Source organism: Phlebotomus papatasi, chromosome 2 (genome assembly GCF_024763615.1).
Source record: "Phlebotomus papatasi isolate M1 chromosome 2, Ppap_2.1, whole genome shotgun sequence".
Lineage (NCBI taxonomy): Eukaryota > Metazoa > Arthropoda > Insecta > Diptera > Psychodidae > Phlebotomus > Phlebotomus papatasi.
The window spans coordinates 85558724-85582447 of NC_077223.1; the positions used below are offsets into that span (position 1 = coordinate 85558724).

Here is a 23724-nt window from a genome sequence, read left to right on the forward strand (position 1 = left end):
CGCTCCCATTTTACAAAGCTTTTCCTGGGTTCGAGAGAAAAAAAATCTGACGGGAAAGCTCATGTTATGTGTAGAAAGTTTGCCATTAACGTAATAGACAAATCCACTCAATTTCGTTAGAAAAACCCTCATATTTTGCAAATGGAATCATTCATCCTCTAGAGCACAAAATTGTAAGAGAAATGCACAAATTTAACTTTTTTCAAAGGTATACTTGAAATTGTAAAATTTTACTACTCAATTTTCTCGAGAGTTTAACAAAACTATCAAGGCTCTTGAAAAGAATCCTTGGCTTTGAGCTCTTCAGAAGCAGAGTTTAGTTGAAGTTGAAAGAGTGTTTTTTACTTAACAATTGCAAAGGTTTTTTTTTTTAATAAAATAAAGAAGAATGGGCAAAAATGATATAGGAGCTGATCTAAATTCTTGCCAGAGATGGAACTTGGGAAATTTTGTAGGTATGATGCACGTAGGTACATGTATGTTTGATACACGATTTTTAAAATATCACCGAGTTAAAAAGGATACTCAGTCCTTTAGAAATTAATGATAGAGGGACATGGGGAACCTTAAACGGAACCGGACCTTATCATTATCTTTCAATTTGTAACACAAACCAATTGTCAATATAAATTACCTTATGATAAGACTCGTTTCCATAAATTATGAAAAAAATCTAATTTTAAAAGTGCTATAATTCAAAGACGCCCTATTACCCCTATCCTTCTGAAAATAATTTACAAGTTTGACATTTTATTTCTCGAAAATAACTACATCGATTGAAATGAAGTTTAGTTTAAACTCGATGTATAACACTGAGTTTACCTAATGTTTTTCTTACAAAATTCTTGAGTTAGAGCCCGAATAGTTTCAGGCTGATCCTCAAAAGTATTAGCCTGTAAAATTTGGTAGTAAGGGATTGGGTAAAGGAAATTTATGCAAAGGACCTCTAATGAATGATCTTTTGCCCTCAGTGTATGACAAAATTTGAAATAAATCTTTACTGCTAAATTTTACAAGCTAAATATTCTCTAGGATCAGCTTGAGTCTATTTGAGTCCTTAGTCTCGCAATAGTTGTCACTTTGATACCTATTCGATGGTCTATTCGAGCATCTTTAAAATACTGCATTATTTCTATTATTTAAATGGAACTGAACCTTATGGTAATATAATTATAGCTTCATAATTAGTCTATAGAGCTAAATTATAACACGGTAAAGGTGCAGTTCAATTTAAAAATTGGTTAAAAAACTATATTCAAGGATACACCACTTGAATGGAGCCTCACTTCCCCATATAAGTTTTATTCCTGGCAAAATGTTAGATGTTTTAATCCATTCAACTTTACTTGAATTCATTAAAACCTTCCACAAACTTTATTTAGACCAATCCTCTTAATTAGATTAAAAGAGTAGTTTTTGATATTATTCAATTCTAAATTTTGGTAAAATTAAACTATTATTTGAACAAAAGGGGTGGCAAAGCATCCCATGCCTTACAAAATACACGAACTCGTAACTTAGATGCTTTACCTCAAAAACAATTTAACATTATTTACCATATACCGGCTCTCAAGCGAATTAAACCGATTCATAAATCACACAAAAGATCCCACAAAATAGTTTTAAGAGTAATGCAATTGATCTTCGAACAAAAATTACTTATTGGTGCATAACCAGTTCACAACCGATTTGAACCGATTTGAACCGATTTAAAAATCACTCAATATATTGCCCAAAATATCTCATTAGAAGTAATATAATATAATTGACTTTCGCTCGAAAATTAGTTATCGGTTTAGGCTTGTCAGGAATTCCAAAACCTTTCCAACGGGTCCAGATGTATACATAATCATTCAGTTGAGAAATACGCTTTTTAGAGCCTTTTGAAACTTTGACTTTAAAAATAGTTATTAGGGTTGGTTTAACAGTAAGGTAAAGCGCCCTCGCTCGTCCGGTTACTCGTCTCGACTGGCAGAGTTATTTATTCAATTTATTCATACTTGCTGTAAAATTTTGCGTATGATATGACAATAATAGGACAATTATTACATAAATAATATGAATCAGTGACAATTTCATAGAAATGATCTATCAAACCCATCAAACATTTAAAAATTGACCCACCGGTCGAGTTGAGGAACCCGGTCGAGTGAGGGCACTTTACCTTATTTTCGTATAAAGAACGAAATGTCCTCCTTGGTAATCTCAAAAACATATTCAAAAATGAAATGAAGTCGCATGACGCTACATGTGTTCAAGCAATCCCAAAAGAACATGGTTTTTGATATGACAGGATAAATGGGCGGGGGAAAATTAATGGCCTAATAATGGTCCCAGGGTTGACTAATGAGGGAGGGGTCCCCTGAAGGTTCCATCCCATCGAGCACAGTTAGCTGAAAAAGAAACAGCGTTTTCAAGCATATTTTTGCAAATATATGCTGACCGGTCAGCAGTTCTCAAACAAAGAGTGCTAACAAAACATACATATGGAAATGGAACTGCCCCGCGTGTGTCATTTTAACGTTACCAGAATTCAGCTGAAAATACATACGTTTTTAGCTGAATTGAAATCAGTTAGCATTTGCTGCTCGCTGAGAAGTTTCTATCTCTAACCGTTTGACCTTAAGGCGTGGTAACGGCCGATCAAACGAACGGACAGAAGCACATACGGACAAATAGCGTGACATCAAGAAACTCGAACCTTTAGATTTCCCAAATTCTACCCAAATACGACCCCTTAATTCTTTAAGGACAATTGGGACACCGATGACCTAAAAATAGAATTTTTCCTACGGCCTTGTCGAGCTGTTTTGGTCTAAAAAATACGAAAAAGTGATTTTTTCAGACCCTCATTTTTGACCTTCTCGTTATTAAAGGGTTAAAGAATAAGGATTTGAAATATAGTAACTCAAAATCAAGGAATAAAATAAACTGCTCTCTCTATGAACTTCTGTTTGACTCTCAGATAGGTTATAGGTTTTAGCAAAGCCTTGTCAAAGTTTTCTTCTGCTCTGAGAGAAAGACAATGGTCAAACCGGTCCAGCCTTTCGTAGACATAGCTTTATTTAATTCTTTATTATTAAATTCATTAATCAAACTTTTTAAAAACTTAGTATATTTTCTAGTCTTTAAGAAAGCATTTTCGACGTTTAGCAAAACAAAGAATTTCTAGCCAAAAACTTAAAGAAATTAAAGATTTTTTAATGGATTTTTAAATTCATTCATTAAACTTCTCAGAAATTTATTTTATTCGAAGATGTACGAAGATGATGTTTGAGGAAATATTGAAAAATAATAAGAGAAAGGGTGGTAAGTGTACAACATGTACTTGTACATAGAACGAGTTAAACACCGATAAAATACATTGTAATGCCGGCTTCAGACCTGAGGTTTAACCCAGTTCCCGAAAGTCTCAAATTTCAAAATAGCAACCGATTTTATTGATTTTTGAGAATTAACCGGATCATTTGCCCATACTGTTCAATCCTAAGTCATATTTTCCCAGCGAATCTTGACTGATAAGGAATTAGAGAAGTTAAGCCATATAGCTAAGCCTTAGGTCTGAAGCCCGTACAAGAGACATACGACTAGAGATGATAGAGATTGGAGATCTTCGATGGACTCTCCCCATTGCGGTGTCTACACAGAAAAATAAAATTTTGTAAAAATGTTGGTAAATATTTGTGAATTCCTATGGGGGAGTTACTAAATACTCGTAAATCGTATAACTCACAAACAAGTTCGTAAAAGTTTGTACTTTTTCACAAACATTGATCACTTGACGAGCATTTTTTGTACTTTTACAAACATTTGTTCGTAAATATTCGTAAACACACAAAAAATGTTCGTGAAATTTTGTCATTTGTTCGTAAATTTTTGTTTGCCTGACGAACATTTTACAAACATTTACGAAGAAATGACAAAATTTCACGAACATTTTTTGTGTGTTTACGAATATTTACGAACAAATGTTTGTAAAAGTACAAAAATACTAGTCAAGTGATCATGTTACTAGCAGTGTTTGTAAAAAAGGACAAACTTTTACGAACTTGTTCGTGGGTTATACGATTCACGAGCATTTTGTAACTCCGCCATAGGAATTCACAAACATTTACGAGGATTTTTACAAAATATTTTTTTCTGTGTACATCCATTGACTCTATTGAATCATTCATAATAATTGTTTTTTTCAAGAGCAATGGTTAAAAAGGCTCTTGAGAACGTATTTCTCAACCGAATGGGGTCATACTTAACTTCGCCGGAAAGGTCTTAAAAGTTTTATTCGTGCGAACTGGTTTCTATCAAACCGAACTGGTAATAAACCGGTTATAAATCGACACCTAATTTTTTTTCAAAGGTCAATTGAATTCTGAGTGCTTAGTAAATTTTTGTAAATTGGTTGTGAAATATGAACAGGTAATCGGTAAATGATGTGAAAATACTTTTGAGATGCGGGGGAAGGTTTTCAGGCTTTGCACATACTCTTGGCTTCCAACAATTCCAATTTTTCCCCCAGTCCTTTATTAAATCTGACCTATTTTTTGCCATAGGTTAGATTCATTAGGTTCATTCAGATTCATCAATTAAATTCATCCCTAAAAATTGGAAAAATATGAAGTGTTCGAAGCCTGAATATATGCGAAGCCTGAAGGCCTTCTCTCATAGCATTTTAGTCACGATTTAGAGCATTTCTCAAACCAGGGACATGACATTTCCTATGTTTCCCATATGTTTCTGGCGCGCCGAAAAAACTTTTGGATTTATTAGCTGTTTTCTGTCAGTGTAAAATGAATTAGCAAATAATAGCAATACAAAATAAAAGCCAATTTAATATAGAATAGGCAACCGAAAACCCCAAATTGGCAACCTACGTAGTTTTGGAGATATCTCGTGAAATGTGTACGAAAACAGGGAAAAATTTACACTAAAATCGGTCGCATTTTTCAGAGCTAATGTCACCCCCCTGTCTCAAACAATGGAACGCTTTGCAATTCCTTTTTCTTTTTTACAAAAGCTCACATGAGATGTAAGACTTTTCATTTGAGGAATTTAAATTCTTTTCATCCTTTTTAAAACACTTTTCAGAGCTTGTTCTATTCTCAAAAGCAGAATTTAGTGGGAAATCAGGTTGACCAAAAGGATATAATTCCACAAACAAATTAAGCACTTTAATTGATGCTTTTTTTGTATGACTAGAGCTTTTAATGCCTTCAAACTCTCTCCAATTAGAGGACGTTATAAGGTTTAAAATATTTCATGAGGTTAAAATACTTTATTTTATCTATATAAATACCTCAAAAGTTTTCCACAAACTATTTTTAGTTCAACATGTTCTTAGTTTGAAGAACAGAAAAGTTTACATTAATAATCTAAATTTATTGGCAGGTAAACTATCTAAACATAGCTCGAATAAACGGAGCTTTTAAAATTTATGGAATATTAAAAATAACTCAATTTCAATTCTACGTCAAGCATAGTGACAATTATAGTTGCCTTTATCATAAATAAATGAAGTAAGGTTCTTCGTCAGAAATTCATTTTGCATATTTCCCACCCAAAATCGGCTTTTGCTGTCCTTTTGTGCAATTTCTGCAGACAATTGAGCTGCAAGAGGGACAAATTTAATGTATAATTTGTACAGAAAAGAGGATTTTGGGCATCAAAAATACGTCAAAAGTTTATAAATGCGCTATTTTGCCGTATAATTGTTGTCATTGTACCCCATTCAACCAAATTCTCAGCACGAAATTAAAGTGAATTCTTTTGTATCATAGAAAATTTTTGCATATGAAATGGTTATTGCATGAAAGAGGAACATAAATTGATTGTATTTATTGTTTTTCATTGTGCTAATAACTGTTGACACAGAGCTAGGTTCATGTTAACAATTTGAGCACATGCTGAACATAATGTTTGAAACTGAAAGTCTGGTGAGACATCAGTTTATTGCGCTGAGGAAAGTAGACTGACATTGAAATTAGAGCTCTCTAAAAACTTTTGCCAGTAGCTGATAGGATAGAATCCAAATGTACGAATGAATAATCTAATTTAGTGCAAATGCATAAAATTGAAGAAATTTCAAAGTAAACTTTACATTTTGCAATAAGTTTTAGCAGTTGTGTGCATCAAACCAAATAAATTTTAGCAGCTGAAATATTATAAGATGAAAGGGTTCTTGAAAGGGTTTTATTTCAGGGACACAAATATAAACAAATTAATTTTGAAACTCTATGGAAGTTTTATTCGAATTTATTTATTTATTTTTTATGAATAGAGTACTTAAAAATTCAGTGGAAAAATCAATTGGAAATGATATCAGTTGATTTTACTAATACATGAATTTTTCCATGCGGAATTTTTGCATTAAATTTTCAAAATATTCATTGTTTAGACATAATTTAATTAAAATAATTTCAGGATTATTAAATATAACATTTTGATAGTAAAGCGGATATTTATTTGTTTCTCTCTATCAAGAACATTAATCAATTTATACCCAAATAACACATCCTAATACAACTCTAATTTAGATTTTCAAACGATAAAACACCATTTTAACAAGAAAGATGCTTTTATTAAGTTAATCAGTATTTATATCATATTTTGAGAAAATAAATAATAATAATAATAATAATGCTGGTACAGCATTCCATGAAGGAACAAGGCCTTCCCGTAAGGGGATTTCTAGACATGCATTATTGTTCTTTTTCTTATGCTCAACAACGCACAATAACTTTTGTTTTGTAAATAAGTTTTTGTCATTTCAATGAGAGTGAATGAAACTGAAATCTAGTTATCTCGATCTCGCTCACAGGAAAATTTGAAAACATGTTTACAAACAAAAATCATTGTGCGTTGGATATTATGCCCAACGCACATTAACTTTTGTTTGTAAACATGTTTTCAAAATTTCCCATGAGAATGAGCGAGATGACTAGATGTAGATCTCATTCACTCTCATTGAAATGTCAAAAACATGTTTACTAAACATAAGTTATTGTGCGTTGGCCGTTATACAGAATGAGGTTATTATTTGTATCAGTCCCATGCCCCGTGGAATCAAGTGCAGTGAAGTTCACTGGATGCAATTCGAACCCGAGACACTTGCTTCATAGAGCGAGTGCTCTACTGCATTTAATAAATAATTAGTCATTAAAAAAATAAAATATCACAAACAATGGCTTAAATTTCAATTTTTTTTTATTTTTCATATTTCTTTCGAGAATCCATTAAAACTTAATACGTTTTATAAGGTTTATGAAAAGTATCTATGGTAAAAATTGTAACCCTATGTTTCTTTTTTATTGGAAAATATTGGATATTTAAATATTCGGATATTTGCCCCGGTCCACTTTAGTATTTTACTTAAATTTAGCCCAAAATTATCTCATCAGTGCAGGCAATAATCCCGAAAGCCAAATTCCCAAAAAAAAAATCCAAAGCGTAAAATGATATCGGTGTCGGCCAAGATCCCAAGATCCCGAATGTTCAAAATCCTGAAAATCCAAAATTCAGAAAATTCAATATTCTGAAAAGCCATAATTTCGAAAAGCAAAAAAAAACCGAAAGCTTAAATCCTGAACGCCATAATCCCGAACGGTCAAAATTAAAAAAAAAAAAACAAAATTATACAGAGGATAATGTGTAGAATAATTTCCCAAAATACAGAAAGGCTCCGTTCAGTAATAACCTTTCGAAGAGACAAAGACAAGACAAACCTATTCGAAAATCATACCGGAAGCCTAAAGTGCAAGTTCATATACCCAATGCTTTAGCACTGTTTGTTCTGCCATTTCGAATTTCAATATTCTTGACACTTTAATCGTCAACAATGTTAACAACAGTGTGCAAACGTTTGCTGCAAAAAGTGAGTTTTTGTGTAGTTTTGTGGAATTTCAGTATGGCAGAACGTTTGAATTGCAATTTTATTAAGATAAATGTCCATTTCATGAACTTGCTCACTTTTGTGTAACTCGTCGGTTTAAACATTCAAACTTCCAAGTTTTTAGGTAAGTTCTCTCTGATATACCTTCGAACCGGTAAAGGAAAAACCTCAACCGGAGAGAGCTCTCAAATCGAGAGAGTTATTATTGAACAAGAGGAAAGTTTCCCTTTGCCTCCAGCAAACGCGGGTGCAATCGCGGGAGTATCTGGAGCACTTAAGAATTCGGTATTTTGGCTTTTTGAATTTTTGCCCTTTTGGGATTTTGGGGTTCGAGATTTTGGCTTTCAGAATTTTGGCTATTCGGGATTTCAACCCATTCCTCTCATTCAGTAACAAACTTCCCGATTTGAGAGCTCTTTCCGGTTAAGGTCTTTCCTTTACCGATTCGAAGGTAAATCAGAGAGAACTTACCTAAAAACTCGTTGGAAGTTCGAACGTTTAAAACCTACGAGTTACACAAAAGTGATGAACTTCATGAAATAAACATTTATCTTAATAAAATTGCAATTCAAACGTTGTACCATCCAGAAATTCCACAAAACTACACAAAATTCACTTTTTGCAGCAAATGTTTTGCACACTGTTGTTGACATTGTTGACGATTGAAATGTCAAGAATATCGAAATTCGAAATGGCAGAACAATCAGCCCCAAAACGGCGGGTAAATGAACTTACTCTTTAGGCTTCCGGTAGATTTTCGAAATGGTTTAGCTTGGCTTTGGAATGGCTTTGTTTCTTCGAAAGGTTATTACTGAGCGGAGCCATTTGGGATTTTGATCTGTTCGGGATTTCGGCCATTGGAATTTTGGCCGGAACCCTTATCTGTTATATTTAATAAAATCAGTGATGCACTTATTCGTATATGAAGTATCGAATATTTGAATAAACCGTTTTAATTAATAAATGAATATACGTAATGCAGATACGTTAATGCGTATCCTGTCCTAAGGCATGAACAGTAGCTTTATACTGGCTTCGGACCTAAGAATATGACTAATCTTCTCTACATTTTCTTGTCAGTGTAAGACTTCATGGAAAATTTGACTTACGAAGATTTATCAAGGGTAAATGATTCATTAGTTTTTCTAAAACCCAATAAAATTGCTTGTTCATCCAAGATTTTTAGATTATAAATGGTCTTATAAGAAGTACTATATGAAAAGAATCTGTACGTACGTTTGCCTTATATTCTTTCTTTCATATACATTGCATAGAATGACCGTTGTAAATACAATGAAAGTTTAAGACAAAATAAGGCATTCAATCATTAAAATTTGTCTTCTGCAATCAGTAAATTAGTCTAAAATGACATATGTATACAAATTCACCATTTACGTATGCTCGAAATAACATCTATTCGTCAGAGGACACTTATTGGCAATTCAGTCAAAATATTAAATTTTATTTAATGTATCTAATAAAATACAAGTAATACATCGTTTTCTTATCAATATATTATTTTCAATAAAGATATGTGTTCAAGTTCTTATCCCAAATGCTGCAAAACATGATGCCAATAGTCCTCAGGATACTATTTCTTAATATGCACTTTATAATTCCCCATTTATTACATCTTGCATGTCTGATAATAACAGATCTTCCCATATACCCAGGAATTTTAATAAATCAACATCATTCTCTTTGGAAATTTAGATGGAAGACAAAGTTCTCGTTTTCACGGTTGAAGGATCAATTTCTTCCAGAATTCCAAAATTAAATTACAATTAACAAAAGTGCCATGTAGTCCTTCAATTAGTCCGTTAAAAAGAAAACGAGGAAAATTTTCAGGGGAACGAGATATAATAAAATTGTTAGTACCATTTATTAAAGTATCAATTAACTCTGGAAAAGTGTAAAATTTATCATAGGAAACAATGAAATAATTACCCAAAATTAGCATAATTATAGGGTCAAAGGAACTGGCACTTTAAGAAATCGTATCATGACCTATTGACACACCATTTTGTACTATCGTGTTCTTAAATTGGCAAAACTTGGACTACACCAGAAATTTTTAAAACACTCAATCATCCAGTCAGAGAATAAATAACCAAAAAAAAAAAATTATGGATTTAAATTTTTTAATTTCATATGAATAGTGCTTTAATGAGAAATTTGTTGCATATCACTAATTGAATATTTCTATCGCAAAATATAAATTTGGTGCCAAAAGTTTGAAACTATTTAATTTGCACGGATTTTAGAGTAAAGGATCACTGAGAGAAATCCGGAAATTCGGTATTGATCCGGAACCGGTGTAAATATTATGCTTTTTAGGTGTTTTAGGGGTTAGAGTTACCCTTTTTCATGTTAATTTTACCCTTAAAAAGGTGTAAAATTAACATAAAAAAATATTGATATATTTTTACACCTAAAAAGTGTTAAATTTATGAGGAAAAAAAGTTAATCGTAACCCCGTTTTTTTCACAGTGATTAGCCTTACTCCCAAGTATATCAGATATTGAAACAGCAAGAAGGATTACTGAATTAGAAGGGATTGAATGGTTATTTTTCTTTTATCCGAAGTGAAAATTCCTCCAAGTACCCCATATGATATTATAGTTAAACCATGTGGTAAACCCTAGATCTGAATATATCTTTAGAGTTGCGTGATTAACTATCGTCTAAGAAGGTCTCAGGCCAAACGATGTTCGATATGTAATATTTTTCCTTAACTCGAAACATTATTGAAAGGTTTTTTAAAGTTTGAAGTACTAAATTCAATTTTTATTCAACATTTAAGTGTTATTCACATGTGAATAAATATTTTATATCATAAAATATTTTAGTCCTATCGCGTTTTCCGATTGGCTAAAGCTTGAAACCTCTCAAAGCGTTTGCCAATCAGTGAAGTCGATAAAGTTAGAATATTCTATGAGATTATCAAATTTTATGAGACTATAATCAGGGAATATTAAGAAAAGATGTTAAATTCCTTTTAAATTTAGATGAATCATTTACCTTCGTCTTCGCGTATTTTGGCAAGAGTATCCATAGTTTTTAGTAGATAAAAAACCAGACTTCTCCACCTCTGCAGTTGAAAATTGAATTGACTGCAGGTGCAATAAATATCCCTTTGATACCCTTCGAACCGTAAAACAAAGTCACTGGTTTCAACAATAAATTCAACAAATTTCTGCAGCACAATAACTTTAAAGAACTTGCACTTTGCAATGAGACACTGAAGCTCACCACTCAACTGTGAACTTGACAATATGTGCTGTGAAAAGCTTCTTTTCCGTGCTTTCTGGCAGCTGAAGCTTTAGGCGCAGAAAAGGGGCTCCCTAAATTGGGTTATGCACCCATTTGAGTGTGTATTTGTTTATGAAGTGTTTCAACCCTTGTGCTCGACACTGAGGACGGAACCGGAATGTGGATGGAAACCACCTGTCTAAATGGTGTTTGTCACACTTTCAGCATTTACAGACACATTTATTATTCGTGGGCGACCTCGAATCGATAAATCGAATCCACCCCATCCACTGCAATTCAATTGCCTGCACCCCCACGCGCGGGCTTTTCCACTTCGGTATAGGCGCCACTTGGGGCCTGAGGGTTGATCGTGGCAATGTGGAGGCAATGGGGTGGTCAGGGACATGTCGATGGGATTACCCAAAACTGTCCCGAATTGAGCTATTGTGTGAGAAGTGTTTGGGAGTTACACGGTTTTACTTTGTGCACTCAGACAAAATTTAACGGGGAATTGTTGTACGAGAACAAAGGATAAATCTGAACACTATATGAATATCTTAGGACTAATTTTACAGAAATATATTCATTATTCATAAATACATGTCACTAAATACAATTAAGGGCAGAATCACATTGACAATAAAATGCTTACCGTTGCCTCACCGTATTTTAGTTAATTTAGGTATTTTCATTGCAATTCTTACGCAAATTTTCCAATACCGTATTACCTTATCTCATACTCGGTGGCACTAGGTGAAAATAATATAAGAAAATTGAAGAAATAAAACGAAAATGCGATAAACGGTGAGCAAAAAAAACTGTACGATTAATTTCACTCACAGTTTTTTTTTGCTCACCATTTATCGCATGTTCGTTTTATTCCTTCAATTTTCTTACATTATTTTCACCTCGTGCCACCAAGTATGCGAGATAAGGTAATACGGTATTGGAAAACTTGCGTAAGAATTGTAATGAAAATACGTAAATTAACGAAATACGGTGAGGCTACGGCAAGCATTTTATTGTCAATGTGACAATACAATTTTCTCAAGATTCCAGATATTCAGGAAAAGAAAATATTTGAGATCAAAAATCACTAATTTCGAACTTTGTGAAATGACTTTTCTTTTTCAAAATTTTTTATATTAATTTATTTTTTTCAGCAAAAAGTTCAAAATAGAATTCAGCAAAAGAAACACAAAATAGAATATCCAAAGATTGTATATTGCTTATTTTGATATAATAAACTACTCTCAATTTTCCAGAAAAGCGTGTAGAATTTTCCGGGTCATATATGACCCTATTGTCGGCAAGGGTAACAGTGTTTTCGTCCCAAACCTATGGCTAGTTAAATGTAGTTGGGACATTGTTTTTCTTTGTGAAATGCAGGTGGGACATCTTGCTCCTGGACATTTCATCTTATATCTAATGAATTATAACATATTTTGCAATATTTTAGAGTATTCTGCAAGCGTCTCATATTGTGCAATTGTATTGTGTGTGAATAAATATATGGATAAGTTTATTTTTGCCAAATATCACTCAAAATATTGCGACAGTGACAGTTCAAGGGATTACCAGGAAGATTCCTTGAATACCAGGAGTACAGTGTTCATCAAGACAATCCAGTTTGCCATGGTTTTGGCCAAATTAATAACTTAAAGCAAAAAAACTCTTAAAAAGCCCGTGATATAGATTTTGAAAATGGTATGTATACTTCCCTTGAGGACAATAGGGTCATATATGACCCGGGGTTTTTCCGAGTCTTCACGCAATGGAAATTTTTTTCCTCTCTGAACTATTATATTTGATCATAAAGCATTAGGAAAAACTCAATTTTACATGAATTCATCTGCTGAATAAAAATGTGACGCGAAAGAGTTAAATTAAAATAAAGTTGCTATTAGAAAGATCTATAAATTCTAAGCTTTCCAAATAATGAAGCTCTTAAAATTGTCAGGCAAATCATAAATTTAGTTATGCCACGTCCATTCCATATCCTTGATCGTATTTGTTGCTCATATTGTGTGCAATCTAGAGCTTAGTTTTACTTTAAGCCCCAAAAGATTGATTAAACTTAAAGAAATGAAAAGAAAATATATTAAAAGAAACATGAAATAAACGTTTTATATTTAATTCATTTTTATAGGGGGCGTGGCTTATTTTGTAATAGACAATGCCCATCTGATTCTTTTCAAATAGAAATATCAAATGCATTTTACTTCACTGATCAGTATTCATAAATTGCCTAAATCAAATATTGAGGAGGCGAGGCGTGACTTAAAATGATTTGTAGGAGAAGCTTATGTATAAAGCAAAATACTACGAAAATTTTACACAACTATATTATAGGATAAAAACATCTTAAGGGCCTTGACAGACTTGAGGATTAGTCGAGAGACGACTTAGCGTAATTGTATTCGAAATAATGGTTAAACCGCATTTCTATCATTTTCCACTAAGTCGTCTCTCGACTTAAGTCATAAGTGTATCTAAGGCATAAATTAAGGAAGTTTAAGTAATGTGATGGACACACATACGACTTAAGCCGAGTGACAGCTTAACGTAAGTGTAATAAAAGTAATGATTAAATTGCATATCCATTAGTTTCTGACTAATCTGTCTCTCGGCTTAAGGCGAGAAACGGCTTAGTTAGTGGGAAACTGATAGAAATATAGGCTAATCATTATTTTGTTTATAATTCCGTTAATGCGTGTCTCAGCTTAAGTTGTAAATCTGTCTAGCACGTAAGTGTATCTACCAAACCCTTCCACAAGTTACCCCATTTCTCTGAGTATTTTCCAACGAAAGTATTACATGTTTAACCACCTTTCGAGGCAACCCTCTCATCCACGAAACAAGCATTCTTTAGCACCATCAACCACTTCTTTTCGCGACTCTTTGAGCAATAGATATTCTTTCCGCGTGACTAAATTGCGAGTAGTCTTTTATAAAACCCCATGATTAATTGCCAATCGTTGTTTTGTGGGGGCTAAAGTAGACTCAGGAAAGCACCCTTTGTGTGAGCTTTCAATTGAAATCGATTCCACCCCAAAAATATACCCCATTCGAGTTTATTGGCTTTCGCACTCCACTCTTTTTTTATTTTTTTCCATGTTCTTTCGTTTATGTTAATGTTAAAACATTTTCTCTAGCATTCTTGTGCTCAAAGGTGGGGAGCTACCGGAAAACCTTTAATTGGGGACACCCCGCCGGAAATGTTGCGATAGCGTTGCCAACAATTATTGACTCTTCCACCTTAAATGATAATTAAACTTTCATTGCGTGTCCTTTTCCCTGGCACAAAGTGAGATTTTCTCCGTGGTGGTGGTATTAACCACGTGATGGAACTTTTATTAGGGCTATATTTTACGGAGAAAAACAGAATTTCTTTCTAATAAGGGGTTACGATAATGAGAAATTGTCCTATATATTTCTAATGGAATTAATAAGCTGTCTGTGGACAATTGTAATAAACTTTTATGGTTTATTGAAAAAAAATGTGTACATAGAATATTCTCTAATTCGAGGAATGTGTTAGAGAATTTCAATTAAAATTGTGAATAATAATTTCTTAGAAGTGTATCTTGTAAGGAAGATTATGATTTGTCAAGCAGCATCAGATAATTCAAAAGAATTCGTCACACTCGGATGAATTTGCTTGATAGATTATTACAAAGATTTAGTTTGAGAGAGATGTTGGGTGAAATTAATTAGAAGACTCAAGTAGAATTGCTAATTTTATATTATATACACGAGAGAGTTTCCATGTTTAAATAACAGAAATTCACTTGAGACAGGAAGAAAGATGCGATATATTTCAATAAGACAAATCCTAATTGTTCAATATTAAAGTTATTCTGTGCTTGCTCGAAGCAGGGATTAATTCGTTAATAAAACTTTATGCAAAATATGAAAGCTTCCCAAGAATTTCTCTGATCTATTTTATATTCAAAATATTCAAAACACATTTTCTTGATTCCTTGAAATCAGAAATACCCGTTCGAAGTTACAACAACATTAGAACTAATTTGAACATTCTTTTCGAAAATATTTCGAATTCCCAATAAAACTTCTCGTACTTGTCGCTTAAGCGCTGGCAACTTCTGCCAATTATCAATTTGAGTTTTTGTGCCTTTTCCATTTTCACACTTTGCACATCAGAAAAAAAATCATTAAACCAAATATCTATTTCATAAAATCTAAATTGAATTTGTCCTGATGATTACGATAACCATCACGTAACCATTGTGACAAATAAAGTAAGATAGAAAAATCAATACATCAAATTTTCCTGATCTAAATGTTCAGCAGAGATATTGGCTCTGGAACACCTTTTAGATTAGTAAAATTTCATGAAATCAAAATTTACATCTCTTTTTGTCTTAAAAGTTTTGCATATGTCTATCCTACTCTTTCGCACTCCAAATTCGTTTTATCTAAATTAAATTTGCTGTGATAAACATTCGCAACAGTGTTAAAAAAGAAAGGGATGCGAATTTCGAATTCATAAAATTTTCCTGATCTAAGAGGTGTGACGGAGCCATTAGTATTTAAATATATATCGATTAAAGAAATTTCTTTAAAGCAGAGAAATGGAAATTTATGCATTCGTCACACCTTTTAGCTTCTTATAATTTCATCAAGTCAAAATTCATGTACCTTTCTATCTCAAAAGATTTGCATAAGTCTATCCCATTTTTTTCGGTCTCAAAATTGGATGAAAATTGGAACGAAATTTAATTTGGTCCAACGTTCAAATGAAGAAGAAGTGTTCGAAAGAGTGGAAAAGTCATATACAAGGCTTTTATGCCTTTGACACACCTTTTAGCTCAGTGTAATTTCATGAAATCAAAATTCGCATCCCTTTCTTTCTAAAAAGATTTGCATAAGTCTATCTGACTCTTTTGAACTCGAAAAATTTTACAGAACTAAATTTAATTTAGTGTGACGTTTAAAAGAAGAAGAAGAACACGAAAGAGTAAAATAGACATATGCAAGGCTTTTAGGAAAGAAAAGGACCTGAATTTTGACTTTATGAAATTCTTCTGATCTAAAAGGTGTGCCGGAGCAATTATGACTCCGGCACACCTTTTACTTCAGAAAATAAAGTCGAGATTGGAATCGCTTTCTTTCTTACAGGCTATATCCATCTCATTCCTTTGCACTCTTTTTCTCCTTCTTTTAAATATCACAACAAATCCAATTTAGTTCAATCGAATTTGGAGGGCGAAAGAGTGAGACAGACATATGCAATAAGTTTGAGACAAAAAGGGATGTCAATTTTGATTTCATGAAATTTTCCTGGTCTAGAAGACATGCCGAATTCATTAAAAACTAATTAATTTTTTATGGCTTCGGTACACTTTTTAGATCAATAATTTTTTACGAAATCAAAATTCACATATGCTTCTTTCTCAAATATTTTGGATATGCACTTAAAATTGGGTTAAACTAAATTGAACGTGTTATGACGGTCAAAAAAAGAAGAAAAGCGAATGACAGAGATAAATTTTGACTTCGTGAGATTTTCCTCATTTTCCTTCGTGAGATTTTTCCTGAGCCATTACTAACTGAATTTTTAGCAGACTTTATCTTTACAAAACAAGTTTGAATATCAATTACGTTTTGTATTTGATTACTTTCTGGAATGAAAAAAGTCATTTTCGTAAATCGAAAAATTACAATTCGAAATTTAAAATTTTCGAACAAAATCTATAGAGGCTTTCGTAATTGTACAGATGGAATTATCCAAATTCTTATTTCTTGTAAGAAGTCATGTTCGAATTTATATTCGAATTTGTGTTCGGGTTCTTCTACATTACATGTTCGATGAGATTTTTTTGATTGAGCTCGAAAAGGGAACAATATGATCCCAAAATTTTACAAATTCCCTCTAGCCTGATGTACAAACGGTAACAGATAACGACTTCTGGTCTTGAGTAAGTGCTTATTTCTATTTTTGTTTCATATTTTTTAACGTACTTTGATCGAAAATGTCATTATTGCCTACATATGCGACAATTTTGAAACATTTATTCGAGATACAATCTTTCCGTACAGAAGTAGATCTTGAAAAATTCGAAAATCTATTTGAAGATCCAAAAAAGAGATTTTCTTACTTCTTAATACTTTCGCAAGGTGGCTAAGGTACATCCTGTTCGAATTTCGTAGTGCTCAAGTGTTAAAATGTGACGGTCTTCACATTGTTGTGAGGAAAATAACAGACTAACGACGTATACTGTTCTTGCCCCAGTATTTAATCACTCCATAATCACTGAGTATAACTCTTTTGCCAACTTTTTAGTGTGATATTTGATAAATTTTCCCCACCTTGTTTGAAAATTTAGTATGAAAATTCGAAATTGAATTTGAATTCTTCGAACTTCAACAACTTTTTGTGCAAATAGAGTTCCATTTATCCAAGACACTATTGGAGAATCAAAATCTACTTCCGTTTGAGCCCAATCTTTCCGTACAGAAGTAGATCTTGAAAAATTCGAAAATCTATTTGAAGTTCCAAAAAAGAGACTTTCTTACTTCTTAATACTTTCGCAAGGTGGCGTAAGTTACATCCTGTTCGAATTTCGAAGTGCTCAAGTGTCAAAATGTGTCGGTCTTCACATTGTTGTGAGGAAAAAAACTGAACAACGACGTTTACTGTTCTCGCCCCAGTATTTAATCACTCCATAATCACTGAGTAACTCCTTTGCGAGCTTTTTAATGTGATATTTGATAAATTTTCCCCAACTTGTTCGAAAATTTATTATGAAAATTCGAAACTGAATTTGAATTCTTCGAACTTCAACGACTTTTTGTGCAAATAGAGTTCCATTTACCTTTCATCCAAGACACTATTGGAGCATCAAAATCTACTTGTGAGCAGGCTCATTTGGATCTTCGAAAGATCTTCGAAAAGTTTCAATACAGGTCTTATAACCAAGATTTTTTCTTTTGAATTTAAGAAATATACAATAACCTTACTTCAATTCAAATAAATTCGAAAGAAGTAAAGTTTTTCCTAAGAATTTTACCTTACCTTTCGGTGGAGATGAATGATAGTACAGAGACCTATTCCTGATGCGACGCTTATAGTGAGGCATGTTGCTGAAGGTGTCTTGATTGAGGTGAGAGGTCAATTATCCGGTGTTGAGAGTACCTCCACACCATGTTAAAACATCCACAAAATTCCCTGATATCACTTCTAACAAAACACAGAGACAGTTCAAATCAATTTGTGCCTTTTCTCACCATTTTACCGATAATACCACTAACAAATAATACACCGTCAGTCGATACGAAAAAGGATGGGGGGAACAAATAAAAAAAAAGAGCAGAGAATGAGAGTTTGGAAAAGAAAAACTTGAATAAATAATTGATAAATGCATTCGTGATCCAGTCAGTCCATCTATATCTTTATATTTATTGATTTTGTGGAGGACAAAAGACAGGCCACTTTCCGTTAGGACAGGACTAAAAGCTCGTGGAACAGAAATAAATGGACAAAAAATTGCAGACAATACAATTCACAAAGGATGTTTCGGAATGCTGAACACCTTTTAATTTTCTCGCAACCGGGGTAGAAAAAAAAAAAAACAAAATATACACGAGTGCTGAAAATTCCAGGAGGGAAAATTACCACGCAGAAAGATACTATTGCTATCACACCACTTCAGTATACTATAGTGACATGTTTTTTTGCCCGAGAGAATAGTTCGGTGAAATTATTTATGAATCAACATGCAACCAAGTGCAACGCGATCGATAATTAATCGAACACTTCTGCCTCTTTTAGGGGTCACTTGTACACCGGAAACGACAAATGTATGAAAATCATGAGCTTTACTTATGGGGATTTTACACGGTAATTTTTAAAATTCAAATAAAAATTATTCTCTGTGTATCTTAAAGCTTGATTGAAGGTTCTGTTTCAGCAGAACTTTAAGTTAGGAAACGAACTAAGGTAATCCTATATTTAATAGAAAATCGTTATTAATTTAAAAATTTGAAATTAACGAATCGATTCGATTGTTTCTTTTTTTTAATAAGATTAGTAACGATGCTGTGAAAATTTTTATACGTATCGTTGTGATACAGAAAGGGAATTTTTTTTCAAATAAGTTGTAAGATATTTTGCAAAGTTCATTTAGAACAAGTCGCAGTCAGTGAATCAACAAACTTCGAATAAGTTGATTCAGTTCAATATACTGAACAAAACTGAATCAACTTGTTCGAAGTTTGTGGTTTCACTGACTGCGACTTGTTCTAAATGAACTTTGCAAAATATCTTACAACTTATTTGAAAAAAAATTCCCTTTCTGTATCACAACGATATGTATAAAAAATTTCACAGCATCGTTACTAATCTTATTAAAAAAAAAGAAACGATCGAATCGATTCGTTAATTTCGAATTTTTAAATTAATAACGATTTCCTATTAAATATAGGATTACCTTAGTTCGTTTCCTAATTTAAAGTTCTGCTGAAACACAACCTTCAATCAAGCTTTAAGATAACGCAGAGAATAAGTTTTTAAGATACACAGAGAGAACCAGTCGTAGTCAGTGAATCAACAAAGTTCGAATAAGTTGATTCAGTTCAGTCCAGTTTATTGAAGTTTGTTGATACACTGACTGCGACTTGTTCTAAATGAACTTTGCAAAATATCTTATAATTTGATTATAAGATAATAAAAAGTAAAAAAAATATATTTAATAGCAAAAATGTGATAGATGCAATATGGTAAAATTTTCAGGCCCAAGTTTCCGGAGTGTTCGAACTCATGAGATAACCTGTACCTGATATTTTCCATTAAGTATTTTTTGGTAGTATACCGGTGTACCGATTTAACATGGATCATTGATCATCAGAAAACTCGAAATTTCGAATTTTTGCGTCCTAGAATGGACGAAATATTCAATATGCTACTTCCAAAATGTATCCGAAAATGAAAGAAATCATTGGTGCCCTTTTCGAAATAAACTAAGCAAAACATGGCTTTGGTTGGGAAGTCGCGGATTGGAAGAAAAAAGAGGACAATGAGAGAAATCCGAAAAAGTTAAAATAACATTCCGGAACTGTTAATTTTACCCTGCAGTATTGATCTGAAATCGGTGTAAATATTATGCTTTTTGGGTGTATTAGGGGTTAAAGTAACCCTTTTTCCTGTTATCTTTACCCTTAAAAAGGTGTAAAATTAACATTAAAAAATGTTGATATATTTTTACACCTAAAAAGTGTTAAAGTTGTGAGGAAAAAGGTTGATCTCACCCACGTTTTTTTCACATTGAAGGAACGTCTCTATATGAAGGGTTTCACCAACCCAAGAACACTGACACCGAGACCCTGAAAACTTTTCTCTGGATAAAAATTTTTCCCAAACGCACAACCGTTTTGGTACAGTAGTGGGAGTAGTATTTTTAAGTTTCGGCCTACAATTACTTAACCAAAAAAAATCTAAAATTATTTCTGACTATTTTGGACCATTGATTATACAGTAATTATTTTTATATGAAAAAAAACTTGAAATAAATATCATTATAGAAAGTTCTGAATTTTCTCAGAGCTTTTCGTGCTATCACACTAAGATTTTTTCATTTTGTCAATTCAATTTAATTTTCAGATGAATTGTTCCTATGCATTATTTTGCATTAAAAATAATTTGAATTGATAGATTTTCTCTTATTTATTGATATAAACTAATACTTGGCCCACCACAACATGTTTAAACATGCTAAAATAGCATAAATGTGGTTGCTCAATTAAATTCGAATTCAGCAAATTAAAATGTTAAAATTGCTCATTAATTTCAATTTTATTGCAGTTAAACAAGAAGCTATTTGAACCAAATTGTTCTTATTAAATTTATTTATTCGTAATTAAGATAATTTGTGGTCAAAAAAGATAAAATAAGTATAGTGATTAGTGATAAACTTGTACGCGAGTGAAGCTTTAGTATCGGGAGTAATTTGCTGAGTTCCTCAAAGCCATTCGAAGGAAATTGTTGTGCCAGGTTTTCAACAAGACTGTATGAGAGTCTTCATGAGCTTCCTTGCCTACAATCCTTTCTTCTGGTTTTGGGGATTCTTCTGCATAACAGATAAGTAGCTTGTAATACATTTTAAGTACTATCACACATTTTCCGAAGTCATTCATAATCAAAAATCTCGCGGCACTATTTAAAATTGAGCAAATTTCTTGCAAAATGTGTCCTCGCTGTGACAATTTTCAAGTAAATTCTGGAAATCTTATAATGCTCAATTGGCTCAATTGAATTTAAAATTAAATTGTGAAAATCCTAGTGTGATAGTATCGTTGACAACTGAATTTGATACTAAAATTCCGCAATTTCAATTCTAGATGGAAAATTTCAAAAATTTTGAAATTCACATAATTCGTAGATATTCTATTTTCATGTTATTTTTTATTTAACTAATATATATATTCTTTTGAGTGTCTTAAATCATATTTCTAATTTTCTATAACTGCAACACAGCCTTTATGGCTCTGCATGGTCTAATAACTTTTTTCAAATTGTATTTTTGAAGATTGAATAAATTTAATTGAAATTGAAATATTTCCTTATTAAAATTATTGTGGATATAATATTTTAAACAATTTGTATATCAAGCATATTAAAAAATATTGCGCAATATTAAAATATTATGAAACTATATATTTTTTTTAATTTTAACTGGATTAAACTAAATTTAAATCACTTTAAAATTAATTTTGATTTCACGTTCTAAGTGCAAGAAAAAAAATGTTGTAAGACTTTAGTAAAATACTAAGTATGATTTATGCGCAGTAATCTTATTTGTGTACTAAATCTGGATAGCGTTTCTAATGAATTAGAAAATGAACCAAATCTTAAGACTAAAAAGAACTCTTAAATTTATCTCCTGATCAAGAAAGGAAATTGCTTAAATACCTTATTATATTTATAATATTCATTATTAGTATTTTTAGTACATGTGCTAAATTCGGTTCTGATTACGAGAGTTCTACTTTCAGCACTTTTATTTTATTAGAAATTACTAAAATAAGATTAGAGTAAAAAATATTGTAGTACCACTTTAAGACTACTTAAAGACAAGTATTGACATTAATATTGTTTTTGTACTAAACCTGGAAAGTTCTTTTTTATTTAGAAATTAAATAGAAATCACACGCTAAATTTTATTTAAATTTTGTTATTCTGTAAAGTTGCTTTAAAAGTGGAAGTCAATGTTTTATTTAACATTCACTAAAATTTATTTCAACTATGTTTTTAAATGGATAAATTAAACTCATTTCTCTAAATATGTAAGATTAAAATGCAAATCCAAAACCTTTAGTACAAGAAAAGTCTTTACGCTCTAAAGGAAATTCGAACTCTGGACACTTGCATGGTGCAGCGAGTACATTACCACTTAACCTGCTAGACTAAATAAATTAGATTTTGTATTTACCATTAAAAAACAGAGGTTTTTTGTCATTATTTTTTCTAATGATTTTTCACAACATACGATTTTCATACATTTTCATTTTCAAGTGTATAAGACGTGTTGTAAATCCATTGGAATTTTAAGTAGTTTTTTTCGTTGAAGATGTCCATCAACGTTTTTATGTACTAATTCAAAAGGCAGGCAAAAAAATGCTTTCAGGAATTTAATTAGAGGGACAATGAGCAGAGAGATTCGGAAACAAGCAAGTGAAATATGTTTAGAGCCTCGTGTGCCTTGTTCTTGAAAACTTGAACCTCTTCCAACATTGGGAAATCGCACGCAACGTCTTATGCAAATTTATGCTAAAATGCTTGGAGTCCCTGCCTTTGAACTAAAAGCCGGGGTTTGAGGGAATTGTCCTGAGAGAGGATGGACAGTGAATAAAGAGTTGAGTGAACTCTCGAAAAAAAAACCTTGTTTTCCAGACTCACAGCAACACTTGGTTAAATTAATTAAATCTCACTCAATTATTATGGCCAACTGACGATTGGAAAAGGCGCGAAGACTTCAATTAAAAAGAAAACTTCACAACCCCTTTCAGCAAGGTTTGTCGTGAAGACGCGGGAAGGGACTTCCTCACTCACCAAACTCACATTGGGAACTGACATGGGCCGATACTGTTGAACTTTACAATCGAAGAGCGATTACACGAAAGCCAACCCCCCAACCCACCTCAATCCGGCCGGCTGTGTTTGCCAATTTGGACTGGGAGCACACGGTCTCCACCTGGTCATCAAGTTCAATTCCCGGACAACGTTCTGTTGTGGTCACAGAGGCCTCCATGGAGATGGCACACTTCTCAAATATTTAAAACAGGAATCACCCACCCACTGTCTGCTATAGAGCCTCCTTCTTGGGGCTGGGGCACTTCGCCCCCGGCTCACGAGGGAAGACGTTGAGACCTTCGTTGCATCGTGTGAAACATCCCCGACTGACCTCTTGAGTTTTGGGAGACAGAGTTGAGGAGCATGTAGATAGATATTATACATAATTTCAGGATTGTTTTATTATTTCACAATTCTTATTTAATAAATTACCCAAGTAACACTACATAACTAGGGTCACAAAATTGAGTCATAAAGACGTCGCGTCGTTTGTAAG

General features: G+C 32.6%; 2 protein-coding genes across 3 annotated transcripts in view; both read right to left on the reverse strand.

Moving 5' to 3' along the window:
- LOC129804827 (uncharacterized) overlaps positions 1 to 18942 on the reverse strand; it is a 41686-nt gene extending 22744 nt beyond the window's left edge. Inside the window, exons 1-2 of one of the 2 annotated variants that reach the window (XM_055852459.1) lie at positions 18694 to 18942; positions 18177 to 18254 (exon numbers count right to left, since the gene is read on the reverse strand). In XM_055852459.1, the coding sequence (XP_055708434.1) occupies positions 18177 to 18240 (64 nt within the window). In that variant the 5' untranslated portion in view covers positions 18241 to 18254; positions 18694 to 18942. Of the gene's footprint in view, positions 1 to 18176 lie in introns of both variants that reach the window. The other variant, XM_055852461.1, reaches the window with a different exon arrangement.
- The window catches only part of LOC129804834 (uncharacterized), a 61903-nt gene extending 38823 nt beyond the window's left edge, over positions 1 to 23080 (reverse strand). Inside the window, exon 1 of the mRNA XM_055852474.1 lies at positions 23037 to 23080. The gene's annotated coding sequence lies outside the window, so the exon portion shown is untranslated. The remainder of the gene's footprint in view (positions 1 to 23036) is intronic.
- Between the last annotated feature and the right edge of the window lie 644 nt (positions 23081 to 23724).